Genomic DNA, 20306 nt, shown 5'->3' with positions numbered 1-20306 from the left:
CCTGCTGAAGGTTTTATGCACTCTGTACTTCATCCTTATTTTTCTGAGGTACTAAAAGTCTTTAAAAGGAGACTGTGTTTGCTGTGTGATTTTTGTGGTCACAGAAAACACAGATATTTGATCTCCAGTTATCAGAAGCTTGTATCTACTTTGAAGTTTCTTCCCACAAGCTCACTCCCACTGGGAACATCTGTATTTCTTCAAGTGACAGAATAAGAGAGACAGTCATCTCTCCTGAAGAGCATTTCACTGCTTAAAACCAATTCTCTGGCCAGCTCCTGGTCCCAAGTCATTGTTACACCAGCCATGTTACTGTGGTTTTGCCCAGGCTTTTATGTCACAGTGGAAGCTCAGCATTTCCGCTTTCCATTTGCCTGGCAAGATGCTCCTCAGTAAAGCAGTGTTGCCAGGATTCAGTGCCCTGTGCTAGCTCTGAACGCACTGTATTCCAAACAAAGAACAAACACTCTTCAGATTTTAACCTTTTGCAGGATTTTTGGGGGGTAGTATGGTGAACATTCCTGGAAAACTTAAATCTTTTTTGGAAGAGGCACTGTGCTTACAAGCCCAACTGATAACACGGTGAAACGGGTTTTGAAGTCAGAAAAGCAATGCAAGCCATTTAATACTGATGGTGCTGGATCTCACTCTGCTGACCACCAAAGCGTTTCCCCCTTCTTGCCTTGCACTTCTGCTGACTTCAGAGTGTTGATGAACTTGCAAAAAACATTGTGTAAGGGTGCAAAACTCTGCAGCCGCCTGGGCAGCTGACCAGCATATGGACCAGTTCATTTCTTATTGTAGGAATTATCTCCTTCTGATTATGTGTGCAAGGCAAATTAGTTCTTTCTGTAATAGCTCTCGTTTCTTTTTATTGACTTTCAGACTGGCTCCTGAAGTGGTTTTCTGTTGGCTCAAGCCATCTGCTGCAGCAGATGCAGTCTTTTCCTTGTCCTTTGGGTCTGCTGAGATTTATCATTACCTAGTTTTTAAGGCTCAGTGTAGAAAGTCAGCCTGAACCCGCTCCCACAAAGAGATGGTACCTGGGCACTGGTACCCATTTAGCTTCCTGGGATCTGGTGTTTTACTTGCAATATAGGACTGTGAGTGAGCATAAGGAATGTCTAAAATCTAAATCTAGCAATGTGTCAGAAGAAACCTAAAAGAAACTCTTGGAGCTTGTTTTTACACCCTTCCCTTTCATAGGCTAGTGGTGGGGAGTGGGTTGGGGTGGTTCTTACATCAAAATGCATTAGATCCACTTTCTTGCATTTTGCAGCTCTGAGGCTTCTTCCTAATCTACTGATATTTGCCAAAAATGGTCAGCAAATGAACAGAAGACAGTTTTTGTTTGACCCACGAAAACTGTAGCAAACAGAAAGGAAACTCGTGTTGAGCATTAGTATCTTGATGTGTCTAAGCCATTATCGTCCTTTTGCTGTGACAACACTGTGGTGTGGCACTGCTGCTGCCTCTGCTTGTTCTTCACCTCTTGCCTTCATTGAAAATGTCTTCCATCATCTGGCATCCATGAAGCTGTGGCAGTCAGCTGCAAGAAATGTTAAGAGTTGGCTACGGCATGTGGCTTACTACATTTAGAAATTACTGGGCTACGTCTTCTGGTTTGTGGTTCCACATGGTTTAAAACAAACAAACAAGGCTTCTGCTTTGTAAATTTGTAAAACACCCGTTTATTACACAGATATTAATTATGATAAAACATCTCTTGGGAATCCAGACTTCTTGGTCAAATTGTAAAGGACCGCTTTGTAAATTCACACTCCCCTGGCTTTGTAATGATGAGTGTCCCAAATCATTTTCTTCCTGGCAGACCTAATGACTGTTCAGTTTTGGGTACCATTTGTTTTAGTCATTAACATACCTTACCTAATGATCAAGCTGGTGCTTCCCTTACTGTGGATTGCACACCTGTATTCTTCCAGCTGCTCCCAGTGGTGTTTCTATTTGATATTGCCCAGATCTCAACAAGGCTACAAAGTCATTTGCTAAATCTCAAAGCCTTTATCTTTTAACTTTATGCTCTGCCTTATATAGAATTGGGAGTGAATTTTCACTGCGTGATTGCCCAGGTTTATATTTCTTACAATTAATTTCTTTGTTGCCAATATGTTCTACTGCCACTGCAGCCTAATTGTTTTCTTCACTTTTGATAATTGTTTTGACTTTATAAATGGAATTTATCATCTTTTCTTAATCATTTTAGCACTTTTGAGGCAGACTTCCTTTTTCCTATAATCATACTAAGGCCTGGAAATGAGCTTCCATTTTTCTTACTCGCATCTGCTTTGCTTTTGGTACTCTGCAAGGAGAGACTCGGGTGACAAATGCCACCTGTAGGTATCTTCAGGCTCCTCCAGACAGTCTTGCCCTTAACAAGGGAGCATCTGTAAGTGGCTCATTGACACTGTGTACCAAAACCTTCATTTGCATCTGGATTTGCAGCAAACACATATCTCTAGAGATCCATCTAAAGTTTGCTCCTTCAGTTTTGGACTCTACACTTCAAGAAAGATTTTGGAAATGTCCCAAACATGCTGACCCAGCAATGGAGTGTGGAATAATTTCCTTCCTGCATTTTATATCCAAAACACTTGTGGTAATGCTTCTTACTTCCTTGCTTTTCAGTAGGTTTACATGTTAATTTTACATCTAGCTTACTTTGTAAAGCCTCCAGCAATACCAACATAACTTCTCACATGATGCTTTCCAGTATATTACCTCTCTTTGATTAAAACAAAAAACCAACCTGCTTATGTGAGATGTTTTGCTTGTTTAGATATGCTGCAGATTTTCCTGGTTGGATAAAAAAAGTGGACCCACTTCCATAGAAAGAGCAATTAGGTAAACTGTCTTTTCAGCCTAGAAAGAAATTATAAGAGAGAGAACGTGATAGAGGTGCATGAAATCAAGAATAGAATTGAGAAAATGAATAGAAGACAATTATTCAGTCTTTCACAGCATGAGAACACATGAGCATCGGTTGAACATAGTAACACTTTCAAACCAAAACAAGTATTTCTTTATGCATAGTTGGACTGTAGAATTCATTCTCATACAGCACTGTTATTTGTTAAATATTTATAAAAGTTCAAAGAGCAAAGAAAAAAAAACATAAAAGAAAAGCTCCCAGCTGGCTGTTGACTCCAAAAGTCCTCAGATGCCAATCACTGGAGTGTTTACAAGGAAAATCTCAGTACAGGCTTGCCCTGTTCTTATGTATTGCCGAGGCATTTGATTTTTGGATCACTGAGAGACTGCACAGGACCAAGTAGAATTTCAACAGTATGGCTCTTCTCGGGGAATTATTACTGATTACATCATTATTTCACAATTATGTATCTCTAGAAAACATAATTTCATTTATTTATGTACCTAGGCATTGCAAAGTGATTAAAAAAAATAGTTGAGTTGAAAGCAAAATACAACCAGCATTTCTTGTAAGGCTTGTTTGAATGGAATCAGCTGAAATAGTACACTCTGTCTTAATGATTTTAAGGCAGCTCGGCAGATCCGGTGTTGGATTCACTCCAGGCACAGAGGCATAAAAACGATGTGGTTTCAGGAAGCTGAATCCAACATGCATGCAGGCAGGCATGTACGCAGAAGAGGAGCCAAACTGGAGTGAAAGAGGATACGTACAGCCCAGTCTGGGCTCTCTGCCGGATAATAGGGAAAGTTTCTTCCGTGACATTTCCCATCCAAACACAAAGAGTGCTTTGAAAGTCTAAGCTTTTTAATTTGTTACAGGTGCCAACCAATGCAGAGCAATTTGACTCAGGAGTTTTATTTCTGAAGTTATTAATGGTAAGCAACTGGAAAGATGTCAGTTAAGTAATATCACATTTTAGCAAATTATTTTGCATGAAATAAAAGTGGGCCTGTGTTGTGGTCCAGTTACTGAGGAAGATTTTAAAAATTTGATGAGTGCCAACTTTTCATTTCTCCTAAATTCCCAGTATTTCATTACCTTTATTAGATGTGCAGCCCTGCGCCCTACCTCACACTGAACGGCACCTCAACGACAGCCACAGCATTGGGTCCAAATAGACAAATTCTCATCCACCTCTTGTAGAAAAAAATTTTAGGGATGAGGTAAACCTGATCTGGAGCGGAGCTCGATGATTTCATTCCGAAGCTCCTTTCTGTGCATGTGGTCCCTCCAGCTGCTGTTTCATGGTGTACTTGTCGTACGTGGTAGCCATGCTCTTTTGGTGCTGAGAACGGTTTGTAACTCCTGTGGAAATATCTGTCCACTAGCTGCAAACTGGGGGATGGGGGAAGCCCGTTGGAGTTGTTAAGGCTGGAAGTGGAAGGTGCAGGCAGGAAGCGTTCATCTCTTTCCTTCTGCTTCTGGCTGACAGCTAGATTTCAGAGCAGGAATTTCTGGCTGCTAAATTACAAGCCTTCATGCACAAATCAAAAGAGACCAGGGTCATTTAACTGAGGCCAATATGCATCTGTGGATATTTCCAACAGAATATTTAAACACATGACTGCGCAGCGGTAGAACAAAATGTCATGCCTGCAATTTCTAATGATCAGTGTTGCTGATAATCCTCCTTAAGCAACCATCATCCACATGCTGTCAGCACAGCGAATTCTCAAGTACAGAGGATTTGTAGTTTTGTGTTCAGAAATTTATGTCTAACTGAAAATTTTGAGAAATTGAAAGCAGATGCTCCTTTTCAGGGAATATGGCCTCTTCTCAATGGCCTTGCACCTTAAATTGATGTCTCTCTCCATCTCTGGGTTGGATTACCTGTGTGTGTTCTTCCAAGTAAAAGTTGTGGGTTTTTATTTTCCTTCAGGGATGATGCATTTTTAGGGCTTTTATGATTGACCAGGTAGAGAATGTGTGAATTTCTCTGGAAGGATAATTGCTTAGTAGTTACAGTATAAGCACACTTTTAAAAAAAGAACAAAGAGCAGGTTTAACATTGCTCTTTGAAAGCAATAAGAATAAACTTACTCAGTGGTAACATTAAGCTATTTGAGATTTTGACATTTGGAATTCAGCCTCAGCTCTGGAGATTAGAATGCACTGAAAGAAATTGGCCAGTGGAGAACTATTAGTGGAGCTTTCTTTAAGCTAAAAAAGACCAATAAGTAAGTAACACAGAGAAGAGTCTTCTGTCCTGGAAGGAATGTGAGGACTACTAGAGTTTCTTCTTCAATCTTCAAACTAATTGATGCAAGTCTGATGCAAAACTTTGAAGGAATTTTAAAAACCACAACTGCATACAGTCCATAAATATAGAGGATAGACTATTTCCTGGAAATGTTAGGAAAAGAACATTTTAAACTTTTATATACGCAAATACGTGTTTTTTACAGCAGAACCCTCAAGCATCCGTGATGACAATTAAGAGGGTCATTCTTTTTCAAGTACGGAACATTCTCCACAATGGCACTATCACCACACTGCTCCCACTGTGCATTTTACTGCACACTAGACCAAGAATTGTGCAAAATTCAACAAGACCAAGTGCCGGGTCCTGCATTTGGGCCACAACAACCCCCTGCAGCGTTACAGGCTTGGGGAGATGTGGCTGGAAAGCTGCCCAGCAGAGAAGGACCTGGGGGTGCTGGTTGACAGCCGGTTGGACATGAGCCAGCAGTGTGCCCAAGCAGCCAAGAAAGCCAACAGCATCCTGGCTTGTATCAGGAACAGTGTGGCCAGCAGGAGCAGGGCAGTGATTGTCCCCCTGTACTCAACACTAGTGAGGCCACACCTTGAGCACTGTGTCCAGTTTGGGGCTCCTCACTTCATGAAGGACGTTGAGGTGCTGGAATGTGTTCAGAGAAGGGCAACGAAGCTGGTGAAGGGTTTGGAGAGCTTGTCCTATGAGGAACGGCTGAGGGAGCTGGGACGGTTTAGTCTGGAGAAGAGGAGGCTCAGGGGGGACCTTATCTACTCTCTACAACTACCTGAAAGGAAGTTGTGGGGGGGTGGGGGTCAGTCTCTTCTCCCATGTTAAGAATGACAGGATGAGAGGGAATGGCCTGAAGTTACATCAGGGGAAATTTAGGTTAAATATCAGGAAAAATTTCTTTACCGAGAGGGTTGTGAAGCATTGGAACAGGCTGCCCAGGGAGGGGGTGGAATAGCCATCCCTGGGAATGTTTAAAAACTGTGGATTTGGTGCTGAGGGACATGGCTTAGAGACCCTGACAGTGCAGGGGGAACGGCTGGACTCGATGATCTTAAAGGTCTCTTCCAACCAAACGATTCTGTGATTCTATAAGAACTTGATCAGAAGATCAAGAGGATAACACACCATCCCTTCCTCCAAAACACACTGCAGGCAATATGTACATGCGTGCGTGTCCTCACCATGGTACAGATGCACAAATCCTTAGTTTCTTGGGTAGTTGCTACAGGTAATGCTGACAGTTGCAGTTTTCTGGCTGAGAGAACTAGTTGTCTAGTTGACTAGAATATCTAGTTGACATTCAGAGGAAGAGAGGAGCAGCCTCAACTTAGAAAACACTTTCTCAAATTAAGAAGCTGTTCTGAAATAAGTGCCTGCTAGCATCAGAGGACCTACAGGAATAGATCCTTACAGCCTGTTTGCTCTCTCCAGCTCCCATTTATGCAACGGAAAACATGTACTATTTCAAGTCAGAGAGCTGCACTGCTAACATGAAAGGCCAGGAGGACTTGGTGAAACCCTTGCCTTGAGACTACGGGTGCACTGCGGGAATAAAACTCTGCTGTGTACTAGATGTACTAGAACATGCACTAGATGAATTTCGTTACTTTCTGCCAAAATCCAAATGGGCATAAATAATGCACAACTTGAGGAGGAGACCGAGAGAAACTATTCTAATTTAATGACCTGATTATAAGGAGTTTCTGCATGTACTTTTGGTCTTTATAGTTCAATTCAGGAATCTGGTAATGTTTTGGGGAAATGTGGATAAACTTTATATATGATTCTAGTCCACTGGACAACAAAGGCAAGCAAGAGTGATCTGACCTGAATCCTTTTAGAGGTCTGTCTGCTGCTACTAAAGCGTATCTTCCCTTCCTTAAGTCATGCTTCCCTAAGCCGTGCTACTGATTCTGGGCTATAGGAAAAAAAAATACGTATTTGTTTTACGTGCTATCTATCTACTCCACTCTACTGCAGTTCCTAACGGCAAACTGATGTCAGTGGTCCATGTCCTTGACAATTCCACTGAGTAGAAGCGGCACAGTTGAATTGAGTGTCTCTGAACTGTAGACGTTCACAGCAATATGAAACAGAAATGGGAGCGCTCCTGTTGGAGAATTTTCTGTACTTGAGAGAGAGTAAAGCAGGAAAATAACTTCACAGTCACTTCCTTCTTAACTGAGAATGATTCCCTGAAATAGTTCAGGAAGAAAATCTATCAAAAAATGTTCCTTAGTCCATTTCTTGTAACTCTTGAGAGAAGGTTATTTCAACAAGGAAAATAAAGAGTGGGAAAGTTCTTTTGTTCTTTTATCTATTTACCTACTGCACATCCCTTGCATAAACTTCTTTGTGCAAAAGTGGTGATGTGGCAGCACCCATGGGCATGAGCAGACCTGAGTTTGTGTATTGTCCCTATGAGATCAAGCACCTCAAAGAAGCTGGGTTTCCCCTTTGTTGAGAATTTGCCTCCTCCAAGGCAGGGTTATGCCAGACCCTTAACATCTAAAACTTACGACTAAAGGTTACACTAAGGATATCTTTAAGAACTACAGATGCATGAGATGCAGGGTTTGGGGGCTGGAGAAGAAAGAGGAGGTTGCCTTTTGGGGCAGTTTTAGCTTCTCAGTGTACGCTTGGCTCATAATCTTACTTATTTGCAGCAGTAAGGCTTCATAGTTAGCTTTTGTAAACAAAGACACAGATTAAAAAAAAAGTTTCAAAATTCACTAAGTTTGCAAAAGTTGGTGATACTGACAAGAAATCAAGTTGATCAGCCCAAATCATAAATCATCCAGTAAATTCCTGACCATGGTCACTTTGTGGGGAGGAAGAAGACCATGTTGCAGCAATGTGAACCTCAAGCTGCTATTTTTTTGTCGAGGGTCAGAAGTTGCCCTGAATGTTCCTGTGCAGCTTTCAGGTGGAGAAAGGGTACGTGCTAGACTTGGCTTGTTTTGCTCATAATATAAATACTACTTCTGTTTGTTTTTTCTTTTCTTATTTTTCAGCAACAGTTGGCCAAGAATATAAAATTTGGGCAGCCTCCACAAATGACGATTTCTGTGAGGACAATGGGGGAGGCAAATGCTAGTATAGAAGAGGATGTGTTTCTTGGTAGTCCCATGGAGACTGAGACTCAGCAGGACACAGCGATCTCAGACAGTGGTAATAAAGTAAGCACTTTAAATCAATGTATTCATGGCATTATAACCATTACTAAAACAGTAAAGTTCACTGGGGCGTAGCAGATGTCTCCACTGAGGCACAGCTGAGCTTAGTGGGCTCTTTGGTGTGGGTGGGAGCTCTCAGCTCGTGCTTCTTAGACTGGTGAGAAGCACGTGCTCTCGGCATCCTGAGATGTGTCCCACGGAATTACCAGTTCGAATGTTTGCTGTGAACGTCCAGCAGTGCAGTCATCACTCGCAGTGTAGCTAAAAGATAGGAAATTTTTCTGAGACAGAAAATGTCTTGAAACCTGGACTTCTGAGCATGGGAAGTTGTGCACAGCATCAAACGATAAAAAGGAAAGTCATTGAAAAATGAGAGGGGTCTGGAACCTAAATCTGTAAAATCCTGGGTCTTGGGGTAAACGGCCGTATTTCTAATGGATAGGAACCAAAGGCAAGGAACGGGAGAAACATTGTGGAACACCCCCTAAATCTAAATGTCTAAAATAATTAAAGTAATTATTCAAATGATCCATGAAGATTTTGATGCTAGAACTGTGGGCATTCAGGTAACCAGAAAGGTCTTGTTTAGACAGTGAAGAAAACAGTGAGTGATGGAAGCTCACTGGAAATCCATCCTCTAAGGCGAGACTGGTTCTGTGTGTGGCTGAAGGGACCATAGGGGGACAGAAGGACATCCTTCCCTGTCCAGAGGAGACTGACTTTATGCCTGGGAACCCTTGGGGAAAGCATGCAGCAACCCACCACGCACATGCAGCTCTTAAGATCCTGGAGGGACACCAGGGCATGAACCTCTGCTTGTGTAAAAGGCAAAGCAGTAAGTGTCCTCTGCAATTCATGCCTATATTCAGCCAAACACACAGAAGGGAGGTTTATGGCCTAGGTGGCCCAAATTCTTCATCAGTCTTCAAGGGGCAATATAGTTCCTCTGTGACCACTTCCCTCGTGGCTGTGGTCAGATCTGTCAGGGAGCCAGGCATGGTTTGCTTTGTAAGAAGAGTCATCACCAGAATCTGGAGTTGAAACTCCTTGCAGCAGTGGTAACGCCTGACCAGGTTCCTGTATTGTTTCCTTAGGTCTAGGTCAGGAGAAAATAAAGGTAAGAGCTGATTGAAATCTTGCAAAGCTCTGCTCTTTCTTTTGATTTGGAACCTGGTTTTCTTGTTAAGGAAGTGTGAGTGTTCTACCTTTGGTAGTGTCCTGTAGCAGCATCTGCTTCTGTATAGACAGCAGTGATTCAAGGAGCAGCAAAGAGAAACTCATAGCATTTAGGAACAAGACTTGTTTATCCATCAATTCTGCAGTGACAGGAAACAGAGTAGAAATCCTACCCTAACATGCATGATTTCTCAAGTCCTTTGAACCATATTTATTAGATCCTTTACATTTTAATAGCTAGCTCTGGTAATCTTGTTTTCTAGTCCACTGACACTAAAGACCTGTTGAGAACAAGAAATATTCCTGGAACAGGACATGAAGTGGAAGAAAAGGTAAAAAAACTTTTACCCTTCGTTTGCACTGAGTTCCTTTCTAATTTGAGTTGGTAGAAGCTTGACAGTCGGGTTTTGCTTTAATACCTATTTAATTGTTTCATTAATCGTCCAAGATTATGTGAAAGTTGTGCAGTTTTGGGGCTAGTAAGTAAGCAATAACTAAGATTGAGAAATCTGTGAGGGCTGGTTGCAGGATACAGCAGAGCTCAGTCTCCACTGCAATCAATTGCAGCATTCCTGCTAGTAAGTAAGCAATAACTAAGATTGAGAAATCTGTGAGGGCTGGTTGCAGGATACAGCAGAGCTCAGTCTCCACTGCAATAAATTGCAGCATTCATGCGTTTGATGTATTAATCATAGAGCCATAATTTTCAGAAGTATTTCTACTACTTTGTTATGCCTACGTGTAATTCAATAAACATATGCAAAATGTTCCATCAGTTTTTAAATAATTGCTTCCCTGCTTAGCATATGTTTAACCTCAGAAGATTACAGAGCCGTCTTGAAAACAATACTTGTAATTTTCTTTCCTTACAAGATGATGTTTCTCTCTTCTTTTTTTTCTGTCTTCTTTTTCCACTTGGATTGTGCCAAATGCAAGTCTCAGGATGACAGCTCTGTGACTTACGGGAGATGCTGATGGCATGCTCACTCTTACATGTCTAGACATACAGTTCCACTGTGTTTATTCGTGAGAGGAGTCTCGCTAAATCACTTTGCTTGTATTTGCACTGTCTGAACCCAAATATTTGAAGGGCAATAGAAAAAAAGCACCAATCAAAGCCAGTGTTGTCTTTATTTTTTAGCTTGGACAACTCTGCATGACTGCAGAGGGAAGGTTTTCTGGAGGCACTGTACCAGTCTGAGACCCAATACCGCAGTCATCTCCCAGGCATATAGTACAGCTTGTAGCTGTTCTATTATAATGCTTAGATAGATAAGTCAATCTGATTTGCTCTTGCCTAAGCTGTATAATCTAAGTTATTTAAAGATGTAGATACCTTTTTCTACAGTAAGCAAACTTTAAAATGTCTCAGCGTTTGATGTTGCTTAAAACTCTGCCTCTGCCCTTCCCAATCCCAGTAACTTCAGAGTATAGTTAAATTGTGAAAAAACTTCAGTTAGAGTGGTCTTAAGTAATTTTTAAGTGAAAAGTATAGACTTGTAATACTGGAAATCAGGAAAATAATACAGCTGTAACTTTCTTGTGCAAAGTTCCCAACTTGTATAATGGAAAAACAGGGTTTGAAATCTTTTCTGCTAGTAACTCCTTTAAATTCAAAACTGCAAAGGCTTGTGTGTGAGAGCGCGCCTGTCTTGTTTATTTATTTAAATGGAACAAATAGCTTAATAATAGCTTCTTGCACTTGTGATACAAACAGGTCACTCCCATCAAATCATCTCGGCCAAAAAGGCAGTTTTCCTATTCTGGCACAATTGAAACAATCAATTTGGATGCAGTTCCCCAGGCTATTGCTCGTCTAGACAACAGTGCAGCTAAACACAAGCTGTCAGTGAAGCCAAAAAAGCAGAGGATGTCAAGAAAGCACAAAAGATTAACAAAGGTATTGAATCTTTTGTCAAACTGCGAGAGGGGTGGGTTTGCTTTTGGATCTGGGTACAAAATAACCATAACTGAGTGTACCAGGAGTAGCTATAGACAGAGGAATGTTTTACGATGTGATTAACACTGTCAGAGAGAGCTATTGGAAGTTTCTTTAACAAATCTTGTGTTTTCAAGGCAAAACAAAAATGTATGCTTCTTTCATTTTGTCTTGAAATTAAGATAGAGATCTAAAGACGAAACCCCAACTGGAGAGAAAACGCAAAGAAGTTTTTATGTAGCCAGTTGAGATAAATATTACTTACACCTGAAGTACTTAGACTAGGATTTTGCATCGGGAAAGTTTTCTGAGTCTAGTTTTTCTAGTAAAAAAACTTAGGTCATAAAGGTCTGATGGGTATCTGCCACTGTTAATGCTGCTCTGGTATAGGCAATCAGTGCAAAATTTGGTTGGGAGAAAACCTAGTTTCTCTAAAGTTGGCGCAGGTTGTGACTGTGATAATATCATTGTCCTATAAGATAGAGTAAGACTTAATGCAGCTCTTGCTACAGCTGTAGAGTGAATGATCAGGTTCTAGCTTTGTGCCCTTACTGCATGGCTATTTTGTATTTTATCTTGACATCTTACTAGTGCTTGTAAATGGAACAAGACTATTCAACTAATACAGGGTTCAGGAGAGGCCACTGTCCTTTCTTCCGCACCACTGTACTTGCATTTATCACTCCTGCAGTGAAGACATTAAATTTAAACTTCTTGTTTACACAGAATGTTTCACTGGAGCCAAATGACAGCTCAACAAACAATAGCTAGACAGGGCATTAGCTGAGCTGTTTTTCTCAAGCAAAGTGCTGGGAAACGCTCTTCAGGTGCAGCTCATCTTCAGACCATGTTTCTGCAGAGGCCAGGAGTAAGCTGGGAAGAAGATCTGCATTTGGTTTATTGCAGGTATTGCACCCACGTGCCAGGGCTGTGGGGCAAGCACAGAGATCCAGTGAGCAGTCTGCACACGCCTCATGCAGTACAATATTGCTGGGGAGGAGCTCTAGCCTCTGTCCACGTGTGGTCCCAGAGTTCCTGCAACAGAACTGGAGTCTCAGCACAGCTAATGAGGAAGATATTCTGGCTCAGGATTTTTGAAAAGCAACCAAATTGTGTTTCCTTGAGCAGTGTTCCTGCCTGGCTAGCACTGCAGAGCTCTTTTCTGCAGGCAACAGCTTCTGCCTCTGCAAGTAACAGCTAGATTTGCCATGAAAGAACTGGCAAAACAATGCCCTTAAGCAGGTGTGAATTATTTCAGGCTTAAAGGATGAAGTTCTATGTAGTAGGACAGGCGTATGAAACTTGTGCACTATTCCTTGGTCTTCTGTATATTGAAATGGTAAGTCTCAATTTGGATTAGCTCACATACACCAAATGGTGGCTCTGTATTTAATATTACACTTCTAATACTGTTGGGATGTTTTCTTCCTTTTAAAGGCTGTTACCCAAAGAGGTGAAAAACATGGGATCTGTGATGATGTGAACCATAAATTAGGGTGGGTGTGTTGGCTCTGGATCTAAATCATTGTTTCACACACACACACACACACACACACAAAAAAAGTTGTTTTGCATTTGCAACTGATTGCAACTGATTGATTGTCCACTCTAAAGAATAACAAGCTAATAGGCAATATTCAGTAACTTCAAACTTGTCTCCCAATTTTAGGGATCACAAAGTTTAACAATAACAGAATTTGAGCCAGAGGATCTAGAAACTGAGCTGTATGGAGACAGATACCCAGGTTATAATGGACACATCACAGCAGACAAGCTAATCCAGAACAGAGATGAGCACAAGCAACTTCAGCTGGCAGATGAGAAAAAAATTGAAGATCACTGGGGGATCTTTGAAGCTGAAAGAATAAGGCAGATTGTAGAAATGGAAGAACAAAGAGAAATGGAAGAACAAAGGTGCCAAAAACTTGAGCAGATGCAGAAAGAGCAGGAGAGAAGGCGTTGTGAAGAAGAGAGGAGGCAGTATCTCCTTAAAGGAGAGATATCTTTGAAAACAGAAGTACAAACATGCCATAAGGAGGAGAGTAAACTGCTGGAGGCTGAAAAGAGGCTAGAGCTGGAGGAGCAGAGGTGCCAGGAGCTGGAGAGGCAGAGGCAGGATTTGGAAGAGCAACAGGGTCAAGAGCTGGAGGAGCGGAAGCACCAGGGACAGGAGGAGCAACAGAGAGGAGAGCTGGAGAAGCAGAAGCTTGAGGAACAGGAGGAGCAACAGAGACGAGAGCTGGAGGAGCAGAAGCTCCAGGAACGGGAGGAGCAACAGAGACGAGAGCTGGAGGAGCAGAAGCTCCAGGAACAGGAGGAGCAACAAAGACGAGAGCTGGAGGAGCAGAAGCTCCAGGAACGGGAGGAGCAACAGAGACGAGAGCTGGAGGAGCAGAAGCTCCAGGAACGGGAGGAGCAACAGAGACAAGAGCCGGAGGAGCAGAAGCTCCAGGAACAGCAGGAGGAGAGACGTCAGGAGTTGGAGGAGCAGAAGCATCAGGAGTGGGAAGAGCAGAGATGCAAGGAACTGGAGGAGAAACAGAGACAAGAGCTGGAGGAGCAGAAGATGCTAGAGCTGCAAGAACTGAGGCAACACAAGACTCAAAAACAGCATCAAGAGGAAGAAAAAAGAAACTGGCTGAAGGAACAAAAAGAACTCAAGAAACAAAACAAGGAAGAAATCCAGAGACAAGAGCTAGAAGAGAAACAGCTTCAAGAAGCTGACATAAAACTGAAGCAGGAGAAAGAATCTCAGAGCCTTAAACAAGAGAAGAAGCTGGAGGAACAAAGGCAGCATTTGAAGGAGAGAGGAGAAAAGACAGAGAAGGAGCAACCCCAGCAAGTAATGGACAAGAAACGGAAAGAGCAGAGAAGACACAAGCTCACAAAACAAATGCACATGGAAAGTGCAGAGGGTGTGCAACAAGATGAACTGAAGCACCAGAAGGAACAAAATGAACAAGAATGGAACAAGCTGGGAGAGCTGAAGGTAGACACAGTAGGACAAAACCTTCAGCAAAACCAACAAGAAAAATCCTTGGAACAACAACAGGACAAGGATCAGTTGTGTTCTGGAGGAGCTGATAGGCATCTGGTAGAGGAGAAGCTCCAGGAAGGATCAAAATCCTCAAAACTCAAACAGCCAGAAAAAGGGAATAAAACAGCAGAAGAAGTCCTAGCCCAGAAACTGAAGAGAGAAGTTGAGGCTCAAGAACAAAAGCGAATAGGGGAAGAACTTCGGTGGCAAGAAGTAGATGAAAGACAAACTGCATCCAGACCCTTCACATTTCAAGTGTCTTCTGGAGATAAACAGATCATATTTCAGAAAGTAAATCTGAGTCCAGTCATGCCTGTCAAAGGAGCAGGACTCTCTTCTCCATCCGTCAAAGACTGCAGAATGCACACTGCCAGCAAGGGCTCTCATACGCTCCCGTCATCTGTGTGTGTGCCCCATACTGCTATTTTGGTTACTGGAGCTCAGCTGTGTGGCACAGCAGTTAACTTGGATCAGATAAAGGACACAGCTTGTAAGTCATTACTTGGCTTATCAGAAGAGAGAAAAAATGTAGATATTCCTTCACCAGAGAAGGCCCCCAAAAAAACCCAGGATCCCAAGCCCAGCAGCAGTAAAATGAAGTATGCACAGGAGTCACTGAACAACCAGGCTGTACTGGCTGAGTGGGCGTCTATCCGCTCCAGAATCCTAAAGAACGCAGAGAACAACAAATACAATGAGAGAGACCGAGTAAGTGTGTGCAGACACAGTGATGACTGGACACCCCGAGGACGGGGTGCTCCCCACGGAAATTTGAGGAAAACCCTCTCTGCAAACGCCAAGTTCTCAATAACGCCGGCATGGCAGAAGTTCTCAGAAGCATCAAAAACCAATTCAGAAGCTGAGAATGTAAGTACGGCAAAAGGCAATGAAACAGTGGCTGTAGGGAGAATCCCTGGCTCATCTACTGATTCAAAGGAAGATATGGCTTCCACTTCTAACAGTAACTTAGCTGAAAAGGCTACAGAGAAAATGGAACCCCGTAGTGAAGTGACAGACAACACAGAAGGATGTAAATTTGCAAAAGATCTTCCATCTTTCCTTGTTCCATCTTTTCCTCATCCTCCGGGTAAAGAGTTACCCCAGGCAGAACTTCCCGGCGCTCTGGAAAATCAGCAGAATAATGGCACCAAAAAAGCAGATAAGCCAGCACCAAACGGAGAAGAAAATGTTTCTCCTTTTGGGATAAAGTTACGAAGGACAAACTACTCTTTACGTTTCCATTATGATCAACAGGCAGAGCAAAGGAAAAAGAAAAGATACAGTGCAGGAGATAGTTTTGATGGTGTGCCTGACCCACTAGTTACAACAGAAGGTGAGAAAGAATCCGCTGTTTTTGCTTCACAAGAGAGTACCTCCCCTGGCATGGGGAGAGCAAACATCCCTGCTAATTTAAAAGACTCAAAAGACTCTTCAGTTACTGTGGTGGAGATTTCACAACCAGTGGGCACACCAGTGGTCCTACCAGCCACCAGCCAGAGTGCTTTACCCCCTCACGAGAAACCAACATGCAAGTCACTGGTCCCACAGAAACCTGCTTTAGCTCCAAAGCCCACCACCAGTCAGACACCTCCATCGTCTCCTCTCTCTAAAATTAACAGATCAAACCTAGCTGATACACTAGGGCAAAGGTTGGTTAAAGCTGAATCAGATGGTGGCTGGAGAAAAGATGACAGAGCAAAAGCAGTGCACCCCACACCATCCAATGAGTACAAAAATGAAGAGGAAGAAATCAGAGAAAAGAAGTCATTTTTCCCATCTATAAGTATTCCATGGAGAGAAAAAAATGACAAAAAGCCTGAGCCACTGAAGAAAGGTACGTATTTTTCAAAGGTCATTTACCTGTTGTCTGCATTTCCAAAATGAGATTACTGGAGGTCCAGAGGAAGACATCTGGTCTTAAGCTATAATTTCTAGCCAGCATGTTGTTTGTGGAGTGCCACTACTTTGCTTAGGGGTGTCTGAATGAAAGAAACTTCCTGTCCCCACAGTTTAATTCAAAACCACACAAACTCAGTGTGACTACTGCGACCTGCTTGAGAAAATTAATTTCAAGGAGGTAACTGAAGTGTGAGTGTTCTCCTTGGCAGAGATGTTACCTAGGTAGTCAGAGAATGGACTCCGTATTCCATGGGTAATGGTGTCATCAGAACGGAGGGAATAAACTTTGTAATTTACATTATATTGTTTTTAATTTTTAGGGGAATATTGTCTAGCTTAAAAGATACTAAGATCTAGGTCCCCTTACAGCGCCTACCCTGGGCAAATTCTCTATGTAACCCAAAATAGCTGGCACAGGAATCTGCATTTCAGAGGCACTCTTCAGTAATAGAAACAATTACAGTAGCCATAGTGGGTTGAAAGTGCCTGTGTCCTGAAATAGTATTCTATTCAAGAAGAAAAATTATCCTATTAACGTAAGGACACTCACAAGAACAAGGATTTCAGCATTTCATTGGGAAATTCCAATTTTTTCCCATTCTTGAATTTTACCAGCATCAAGACGCTTCCAGAACGGTATCTCAGTGGAACTGCTTTTTTTTTTTTTTTTTTACAATATTTTTACACTTTTTCCTTTCATTTTAAAATGAAGATTTATGGAAACTAGTTGAGGCATAGCTGCCTGCCTGGGAGAGCAGGCCCTGGGCCAGCTGAGGGATTCAGTGCTCACTGAGCTCTGCAGGAGCACCTTTGCACCCCAGTGCTTCTCCCTGCTACTCACAGCTCTCCATTGGGTGCTAGCCCCCGTTTCATGTGGGGTATAGAAAGTCAATGCTCAAGTGAAAACTAAAAAAAAAAAAAACCAACAAGACACAAAGCTTTATTTTTTTTAAGAGGGGCTGCATTTACAGGAGTGCATCATTTCAGCCCCCTTCCTTTGGCCAAAGTTTGGACACTCTTCTTCACTTAATTACGGCTGGAAAACCAGGGAACTGCAGTACGTAGTGGCCAGATCTCTTTCATCAGAGTTACAAACAATCAACGCACAGGTATCATTTTCACTTAAATATCTCACATAGTGCAAGTATTTGTAGTTAAATAAGCCTCTAAGTCTAAGTGTCTGGGGTAGGCTTTTTCACACACACAAAAAAAAAGATAAATTTGAACAGCTATATGAGAGCACTGAGTTAGGTTCTATGCTTGGGGTGTAGGAACTGTTTCCGGATTTGACACACAGTCCACGAAGGTCTCTGAATGGCAAGGCAGTCGATGGGCTTAGCTCCAGAATTTTCACAAGGTGGAGAAACTGAACAGGTTTGCTGGAGACAAGAGATGTGCATGACTCAACCCCTTGTCGTGTTTTCTTTCAGAAAAGCCCGTCCTCCAGAGCAGGCACTCTTTAGATGGCTCTAAACTGATGGAAAAAGTTGAAACGTCACAACCACTTTGGATTACATTAGCTCTTCAAAAGCAAAAGGGATTTCGTGAGCAGCAAGCTACGAGGGAAGAGAGGAGACAAGCCAGAGAGGCAAAGCAAGCAGAGAAGCTGGCTAAAGAAAATGTAAACAATCATTAGAAACCTGCCCATTAGAACTGCTGATACCGTAATTATAACTGTTAGCTAGTTTTACTATGTGAAAAGGAATTCTGTTTAAGGTCTTAAGATTTCATAAAAGCTAAAATAACAGTGAGTAAAAACGTAGTCTGAAAGTTTGGAGTTTGCTTTTACAAAACTGAGACCCCCAGGAGAAAATACTGTGCAATATTACGACCATTTTAGTGTGAACTCTGCATATCAGGTGGTAGTTAATGGCAGTGATAAACATGACCACTGCCCAGGTGATGGAACAGAAAGATTGTACGCAACATGGTTCTTTCAGGGCTTGAGTAAACAAGATGTTATGCCTTCATGCTTGGGGAATAACACCTGGAATATTGATTTATAGGTGAATACTAGTAAGTTTGAGTTAATTTTTATTGTAGCATATTATTTGGATAAAATGCAAACAAATGAACGAAATGAATCATCACGTGAAACATCCGAATGCCTAAAGCAGGCACTGAATTCAAGTCTCACTTCCTTCCTGTTCTCCAGAGAGCGATTTACTATCCATGGTTTTATATTAGCAAGAAAAACACTTCTACTTAAGAGTACAGAAGCGATGCCACACAAACAGTGATGCTCTATAGAGATACCACCGATGGTAAAAAGGGAGATTATGTGGATAACTAAGTATATTCTAATATTTGTTGTGAGACCCCAAATTTCTGATGGGACACGTACATAACTGCATAGATAACTGGCAGAAGAGAACAGAAATGGGTGCGAAGTTGCTCACAGATGTAGTTTTAGTGAGGTATTTAACAGGTAGGGCTGGCTCAAACTGTTCAGTATTTCGACTGAAATGACCACATGATGAATTTAACTTCTTGTTTGTGGTGTGGGGTTTGGGTTTTTTTTTTTTGTTTTTGGGGGGTTTTTTGTTTTTTTTAAGTCTCTTAATAACTGTTAGTTCTAGAATTATCAGAGTGTTTTGATCCTTTGCCAGAAAAGAAGGTTAAGGAAAGGACAGGTGATGCATCAAGTGTGACATCTCTTAGTTGTAGCCATTACAGGACAGACTGTTTCTCATCTAGCAGTTTTCCTTCTCTGTTCTAGGCTGCTGTAAGTAATCAGTCAGATAATAAAAGCAGCAGCAGCAAAACGAGCATACTGCAGAAATCTACAACTCAAGAAGGAGAGAAGAAAATTGAGACTGCTGTGTCAAGACTAGAAAGAAGGGAACAATTGAAAAAGTCGAACACTCTTCCAACTTCTGTAACAGGTACAGTGTGAGATACTGAGATTGACTCTACGAATAATGCACTTCAGAAACAGTATTACATGTTTTTGAGAAAGTAAATGAATGATTTTTTTTTCTTCATATACTATCCCTAGAATTACAAACACATTTTCTTTCAACAAGGAGCAACACAACTTCTCCCAGTCTCGTGTACTGGCCATTATGCTGGACATACATAATGTTAACAGAGTTTTAAAGTTGCACTACTGCGTTTACTTAAAAATGCCCAAGTTCAAGTTAAAAAAACTCATCTGTGTCCCCAAGCCATATCCAACAGTATTTCAGGAACATGACTAATGCACATTAGAGGGATGTGAATTACTGTAAACTGCAGTTGCAGTACTGTTTTGCCTTTGGATTGGGTGTTAGCATAGAGGAGGAATGATACTTCACTTCTACAAAGTGTATGTGTGTAGGAAATGAAGCATATTGTGTTCCTACACCTCCCAGTTTGCCAAGGAGAAATACTCATGCCAGAATACTCGGAATGAGTATTCTCATTTCATTCAAAAAATGCAAAACCTAATCAATTCAGTTCAGCTGAAGGTAGCCTGCCACTTTGAATTTAGGACTTCTGCCTCCCAGCCAAGTATTTAGTATGGAAGTTGGAACCAGAACCTACTACTTTATCTGTTACTTCAGTTAAACAATTCCATATTCAAAAGGCAGACATATTAAAATAAATACTTTCCCAAAATATAAGGTGGTATAAGGTGATCGCTGAAACAGAGACTTCCCTAGTGATTCTCTAGCTAACAGAGTCCTAGGCAAAAGGTTTTAGACAAGAGTACAGACAGATTGGTGTTGAAGAAACCTTTCTACAAGTTGCACAGTACACAGTGTGGGCTTCTTTGAAAGGAAACACACCTATCTGCCGAATCTATTCAGTACTGCTCCAAGCCAAGAACTATAGAATGCAACTGCTGAAAGCAATGAAGTAATTAATTTATCTGATCTGTAATAGTAAAAGCTAGAACAGAGCTACTCCTACGTTACAGGCTG

General features: G+C 41.8%; 1 protein-coding gene across 1 annotated transcript in view; it reads left to right on the top strand.

Moving 5' to 3' along the window:
• Nucleotides 1-20306, top strand: part of KIAA1211 (KIAA1211 ortholog) — a 40710-nt gene that overhangs the window by 17461 nt on the left and 2943 nt on the right. Inside the window, exons 3-9 of the mRNA XM_010134943.1 lie at nucleotides 8189-8353; nucleotides 9790-9858; nucleotides 11244-11426; nucleotides 13135-14153; nucleotides 14667-16336; nucleotides 17832-18022; nucleotides 19121-19286. Of these exons, the coding sequence (XP_010133245.1) occupies nucleotides 8189-8353; nucleotides 9790-9858; nucleotides 11244-11426; nucleotides 13135-14153; nucleotides 14667-16336; nucleotides 17832-18022; nucleotides 19121-19286 (3463 nt within the window). The remainder of the gene's footprint in view (nucleotides 1-8188; nucleotides 8354-9789; nucleotides 9859-11243; nucleotides 11427-13134; nucleotides 14154-14666; nucleotides 16337-17831; nucleotides 18023-19120; nucleotides 19287-20306) is intronic.

The sequence above is a fragment of the Buceros rhinoceros genome, unplaced genomic scaffold (genome assembly GCF_000710305.1).
Source record: "Buceros rhinoceros silvestris isolate BGI_N320 unplaced genomic scaffold, ASM71030v1 scaffold4704, whole genome shotgun sequence".
In the NCBI taxonomy this organism is placed as follows: Eukaryota; Metazoa; Chordata; class Aves; order Bucerotiformes; family Bucerotidae; genus Buceros; species Buceros rhinoceros.
This window is presented reverse-complemented; position numbering and strand designations above follow the sequence as displayed.